Source organism: Limulus polyphemus, unplaced genomic scaffold, assembly GCF_000517525.1.
Source record: "Limulus polyphemus unplaced genomic scaffold, Limulus_polyphemus-2.1.2 Scaffold889, whole genome shotgun sequence".
NCBI classification, from domain to species: domain Eukaryota; kingdom Metazoa; phylum Arthropoda; class Merostomata; order Xiphosura; family Limulidae; genus Limulus; species Limulus polyphemus.
In genome coordinates this window covers 248,648-255,577 of record NW_013666499.1, presented here as the reverse complement: position 1 = coordinate 255,577, position 6,930 = coordinate 248,648, and the positions used below count along the sequence as shown (strand labels likewise).

At 29.2% G+C, this 6,930-nt stretch overlaps 1 protein-coding gene across 1 annotated transcript in view; it reads right to left on the bottom strand.

The window, feature by feature from the left end:
- Positions 1-1,876: 1,876 nt before the first annotated feature.
- LOC106461055 (prolyl endopeptidase FAP-like) overlaps positions 1,877-6,930 on the bottom strand; it is a 63,109-nt gene continuing 58,055 nt past the window's right edge. The window contains exons 16-17 of the mRNA XM_022387893.1: positions 5,616-5,689; positions 1,877-5,068 (exon numbers count right to left, since the gene is read on the bottom strand). Of these exons, the coding sequence (XP_022243601.1) occupies positions 4,919-5,068; positions 5,616-5,689 (224 nt within the window). The 3' untranslated portion in view covers positions 1,877-4,918. The remainder of the gene's footprint in view (positions 5,069-5,615; positions 5,690-6,930) is intronic.

The window sequence follows — 6,930 nt, the reverse complement described above, 5'->3', positions numbered from 1 at the left end:
ATATTCTTTCATATGTTTTTGCCCAGTAAATTTGAGTGGGTCGCCATAAGCTGTGGTCATAAATAGTGGGTCGCGATTCTAAAAAGTTTGGGAACCCCTGGTCTAGAGCATTTATCACACCTATAGTACGCCATATCAATCTGAATATGACATACTTGTGGAGTGATGCGATCAAACTCTTAAAAAATATATTGACAATTTATAGATGAAAATCACAACTGGGATTACTTTCTGCTTCTCCTTAGTGATGGTTTTTTTAAATCCCAAGCTCATGTTGAGTTGGAGAAAATCAATCTCTCTCTATGATAATAGTACTCGAACGTTTCCCAGGAAGAGTTTGTTTGTTTTGAATTTCGCGCAAAGTAGCTGGGTATGTCTTCATTCCTTATAATGATGACTCACGAGCAGAAATTATTGAAAATATGAATTACTTATTTAGTAGTCTATAACTTTGTTCCTGCTTCAAAAGATTTAACGTGACCCAAGATGGGCATCTTAGAGTTTGTTGATGGGCTGGGTATGGTGCTGAGCAGCTTAAGTCTCTCAAAAATTTCTCTTTGCCCGTTATTGCATCTTGGCACTCTATAAAAATTTGATAAACTCCCGTTTTCCTTATTTTTTGTTGCATTAGTCTTGATCTTCATTCTCTTTGCCCATTATTGCATTTTGGCACTCTATAAAAATTTGATAAACTCACGTTTTCCTTGTTTTTTGTTGCATCAGTCTTCATCTTCATTCTCTTTGCCCATTATTGCATTTTGGCACTCTATAAAAATTTGATAAACTCCCGTTTTCCTTGTTTTTTGTTGCATCAGTCTTCATCTTCATTCTCTTTGCCCATTATTGCATTTTGGCACGATATCAAAATTTGATAAACTCCTGTTTTCCTTGTTTTTTGTTGCATTAGTCTTCATCTCAGCAGTTAAATGTTGTACAAGTGATGGCAGCTGTTCCATGATCATTTGTACACATGACATTTATGTAGCTAGCTTACATTATAGTGCAAGTATTCTGTAGTTTCCTGAGATGTCATATCAGAATTTTAATGACTTCTGGGCATAGATGAGGACTACCAGCACAACTGTCATCTAGATTCACTTCAGTAAAGCAAGTACAACAGCATCAAAACATCATGGTTTTGGGCCTTAGTTTTATTATTCCTCAGATGTTATTGGCAGGAATGAAATTATCAATATGCTGGCTATATGTGGTCCTAATATGGTAGCATATATATGTATATATTTAATTGCCTAAAAAACACTAGCTAACCTGTCTCCTAGTGAATATTAAATTAGTCATTTTTATATTGAGAAACCAACACAAGGTTCCCTAGTGGCAACATATGGATACTAAATTAAGGTGTGGTTATGTAAAACAAACTTTAATTTGTTAGTCATGTTATATTTATCTTTACCTTAACTGTTTTTGCTATTATGATTTGGAATGACTGATTAACAATAGTGGGTCTTACTATAGAACCAAATCTGAACTTCGGCATTGGTTGCCTCATTACATATGCTTAGCCTTGAAGTTAGAAGAGGTGGTGAAACAATTTTTTTATTCTGTTTACCTAGTTTTATTATTCCTGTACTATCATTGTTCACTGATTGTGTTTTCATAGGCTCAGATGTGTCAATAATTCCAATAAAATCCTTCAAAGTTTATGAAAAGAAAGTGCACTAAATTTGCTTGTTGTGTTTATCATGATTTCATTATCAACAGTTAATACACAACTCCAATAAACTGCTGTGAACTAATACATTGATAAAGTTGTAAGTAATTGGCCTTTAAAAAAAATGTAGCTGAAAACACAGTAACTAAAATGTGTTGTCTTTCAATAATTATTAATAAAAAAAGATAAACATAAAATAGGCAAAAATCCTTTATTACTGACACCTCTTGCTTTGTAATCATCTATATAAACACTTTAAGTAAAGCAAAGCAGCTGCAGTTGAACTGAAAGTAGAAGACAGAAATAATCACATCTAAAGTGCTATCAGTGCAATATGTACATAGGCACAGTTTCTGTATCACTGACATCCTGGATAACAAATGATCAACAAAAAACTTGTCACTTACTATATAGAACAAACAGAAAACCTCATAAGACTGGTATTGTAACAAGAAACCATAGATACCTTTTAAAAAAAGTGAAATAAAAGAAAGCTGGTTTGAATGAATGTGAGGTAAGAAGTCTGCTCTGAAACACTAAGAAAAGTTTTCAGAGGAAAAAGAAACAAATGAAAGAGCGGAAAAAAAGGACAGTGAGTTTAAAAGATAATTGAGAAAGGAAAGTGCTGACAAGAAACACAGAAAGAACCAATGGGTTAAGAGATGGAAAAGCTCTTTCATGGAATCATCATGAAACTTATCATCATGTAATCAAAAGGTAGTAAAATGAATGATACAGAAAAAATAGCTGATAATTTTGAGGCTGTTATTTGAAATGTTGAATAGGACAGCACATTTCATCTTAGTTAAAGATAATCAAATTGTAAAACCAGTTTAACTAAAAAATAAAATTAAGTCTTATAGCATTATCACATATATTATACAGAATAACCTAAAATCTACTTTTAAAATAAATTTAAAACCTTCAGCTGTAAAATAAATGACTAGAGAGAAATGTAGGAAAATAGAATTCACATACTTTCTTGTTAAATCATAAAATCTTACGAACAACAGTTCTCATGGTAAACGTCTAAATCTGATATTGCACGTCTAAATCTGATATTGCATGTATAAAATTAAATACAAATAACCAATTTTATTGTTTTCTCTATGCCACCAAAATATTTAGAACCTGGTTAATTCAACTCTAGGCTACGCTTAATATGCTACATGTATATATATATACATATATTTACATAGCTCATTTCTTTAAATCTTGAAACAAGGATATCAGAAATTAAAAAGCACAGTAACTATTTACGTACAGTATCAACATTATATACATATATTATTTAAAAATAGGTAGACATTCAGCTAAACCTGAATTATCCCAAAGTGAAACCCTTCCTTCCTATTCATATTTGTATTCTCCATGAAATTAAACTTTCTTCTTTTCTCCATTTGTACTCCTTACATTACAAATATTATTATTATCTATGTTTAAAATTTTTCTTGGTTACAGTGATATTTGTACCTCTGCCTTGAAATTTATAACATTTATATTCTCTACACTGTAAAATAAGCAATAAAACAAAATCTGTTCATATTGAAAAAAGAATAGTTTCAGTACATTTTTCTTGTTTAAATGGAAATTTAAATTACTGCTGAAATTGGCAATACTCCTGACTGTACATAATTGTAAAATAATTTATATACTAAGATCAACAATGTAAGTGATTTAGGCATTGAGAAATATATCACAAAGAAATATTATACTTAGAAAATAGTGATAAAACATGATTTCTCTTAATCAATACAAATAATAAAGAGTAGAACAATTTAAGATGTAGTTAGAAGCTTTGAGTTAAGTGGAACTTACTTTATTTCAGTTTTCATATGCTAAACATAATTTAATTCATATTTTACACAAACAGTAATAATGTAAATGTTTTTGGAAGTTATGTTTAATATGTATAATGTAAATTAATAAATTACAACCAAAATAACCAATAGCTATATAGCTATAATACTCCAAACAAGTGACTGACACATGGAACACTTGTAAACATGACCTTTCCCATAAGGAGTAAAAAAAATGCATAAAAGTTTATATAAAATATTTATTGTAAAAAAAACTTCATGTTTAAAATTATTATACCATTAAAACTACTTGTCCTTAAGGTTATAGAATTTCACCAGAGACATATTGAGAATCAAAAGGTTTTATTCAGGAAAGTTTGGAGTTGGTACACAGTATTTCAACATCATGCATACAGTATACCAAAATTGCTTTTTCCATAAACCAGCATTACTTTTATTTTTTTCACAATTTTTAAATATGAGATTGGTGATTTGAATAAAATGTTTGTCAGTGTACAGGATGTTGACAGAATCAATGAACTCTGTCCAAAACAGATGCTACTTGCAATGATTTCATTTAGGGATAAACTTGATGTACTCATTGAAAATGACAGAAAGCATACTAAAAAGCTCTCTGACTGTTTTTCAAACACCCTGTATCAGGTGAAAAACTTCCTAAAGAAAACATGCTTCTCAATGTGTTTCTGGTGAAATTTTGTTGCTATAGGACAAGTAATTTTTAGATATAATCATTTAAAGTATGAAAACTCCTTTATAATCACCATCCACGTACAACTTAATCACTACAGTACCTAGGTTTCTTTGTTTCAGAAAATAATTTGACTCATTTTTATGAATTTAAATGATGGCCTGTCATTCTGTGAACCACTGTATAAACCTGCTACAGGAAAGGAGTAAAAAACAAAGCATTTTAGAAAATGAGTGACATCATATGACAAACATATACAAATGATCAGATGTTTTCATGATGAATTTAAGTAGATCCATAAAAAAGGTCTTATTTCTGTCGTGGAAAAAATACTAAGTTTAAACTGGATAAATACTTTAAGTTCAAAACAAAAATCTTTACAGAAAAACAATTCACATGTAAATTAATTGGTTTTTATGTTTACAAATGTGTTATCAGTGAAAAGATGATAAAGATACTAAGTGATATAAAGGAAATATTAACATTAGGATATTTTGTCTACAGGTTCTACATACTCTTCAAGTTCCTTTCATCATAACCACATGTTAAATTCATTACTAATGCTATCATATATCTAGATTTGGCACAGTCTTGTGGTTGGCCAATCCAAAGTAAGAAAACAAGTTTATTACACAGAATTCCGAGTTTACTTGAAAACAGAGTTAAGACAATTTGAAAGAAAATTTCTTTTCTTGCAGAAATAGCTTAGAAAAGTTTGTGTATTGAAAATGAAATCAACTAGCTTCCTTTGTTAATTTTCTTGTTGACTTTTTGAAGACCAATTTCTTCTGTTGTATGCATATCAAAACAACGATCAAGGAAACCTTCCATGGTTCTGTATAGATGCAACTTCATGTGGGAAAGGGAATGATTTTCATCTGGATATAACTGAAAAACAAAATGTTTATAAGCAACATGCAAGTAGGAGTTTTGTGTGAATAAGGAGACATAATAAAAGTTTACTCAGTGTTTCATAACAGTATATATCAATGTTAATAGAGAGCCAATCAAAATAGAAGGCACAGTGTAAAAAATACATAAAAAACTTTGTTAGGTTAATAGAAAAAATTAATTTCTATTTATTTGCTAGATTATAGGTAACTAGCACCTCTTTTCAACTAATGTAGTAGAAGTAGGATAAACTTTTGTTTTTTAATATAGAGAGATTTGTGATGTAATGATAGCCTATATGGAGCCCAAAGTAAGAGATTAAGTAGGACGTTACTGATGTATTAATAAGTATCTATTAATCTGTTGACAGAGATTGGTCACAAATATTCAAATTTATTAGGAAATACTTTGATAGATAGTAAAAAAGAAAAGAAGAATATAGAGAAAACTGAAAAAGTTGGCCTATTTAAGCTTTAATGTCAATAAATTAAAATCAATCTATGGCTAGATTGAGTTTAATATAGGTATAAAATTGGATTCATGCCTGTATTTGGAAGAGCACATCCTTTTCAGACAGAGCTTTCATCAACATCATGGACTGCTGAATGTGTACATTATCTGGAAAGGAAATAAATATTCTAAAATGTCTTAATTTGACCTAAAAGATGGAAGAGCCTATAAGGCAGAAATTTCTATTTTGTCTTAAGATATGGTTTTGTTTATCATTTATGTAATTTTTCTTGTATTTTTTAGTCCAGATATATATTTTTAATTGCCTAAAAAACACTAGCTAACATGTTTCCTAGTGAATATTAAATTAGTCATTTTTATATTGAGAAACCAACACGAGGTTCCCTAGTGGCAACATATGAATACTAAGTTAAGGTGTGGTTATGTAAAACAAATTTTAATTTGTTAGTCATGTTGTATTTAATCTCATTGCCTGGCAAGGAAATAAAAACAACGTCTGCCCTGAAAGTAAGTAAGGCTTTAGAAAGTTGATAGACTGAATGATATATTTGTTGATTATTTGAAGCGATAAGTTAATTACAGATATTTGCTTCTTTATTATTTGTGATTTATTCTTGAAAAAAATATTAATACTATTAATTATTCTTTTGTGTAATCTTACAAATTAGGTTTCTCTTCCTCTGTTTCTTTGTTCTTAATTCATTATTATACTGTGTGATTGGATATCACCAAGTTGCTTTTTTTTTACTTTGAATCTATTTGAAATTTATATAACTTGTATTGTGATTAATATATTTGTCGTTTTTTATAATAATGTGCACATTTAGTTCCAATACATCATACACTTCTGAGACAAACAGTTCACATATAAGATAAAACAGAAGAAAAAAAAGGAAGATTTTTAAATTTCAAATTCTGATTTATATATAGGCTACACTGCATTAATGTTTTCACTTATTCAATACATGGGAAACAAAAAGGATGCATTTGCTGGAAAATGTATACTATTCAACAAAAGTTTGAAAAATCTACAGAGCCTTGTTTAAAATCAAATTTGAAATTATTTCAAAGACTAAAAATAAACAGAAAAGCTTAAGTAATAATAGAGTATGCTTTATCTATACTTACAACTATTCAATTTCACTGCAAAAGGAAAAATTCTGAAACTGTCAAGCTTCTATCCTTTTTTCACCTTACCATATTTTAAGGTATGTATGAAAACATTAATTCAAACAAAATTATGAAAAAAAACAGTATTATCACCACATGAGAACTGCAGCTTCAAGCAATGGTCAGTGGTATAGGGAATATCAGCTAATTTATCTTCCATCTTTAGGTATATATATATATATATATATAATATATATATATATATATATATATATATA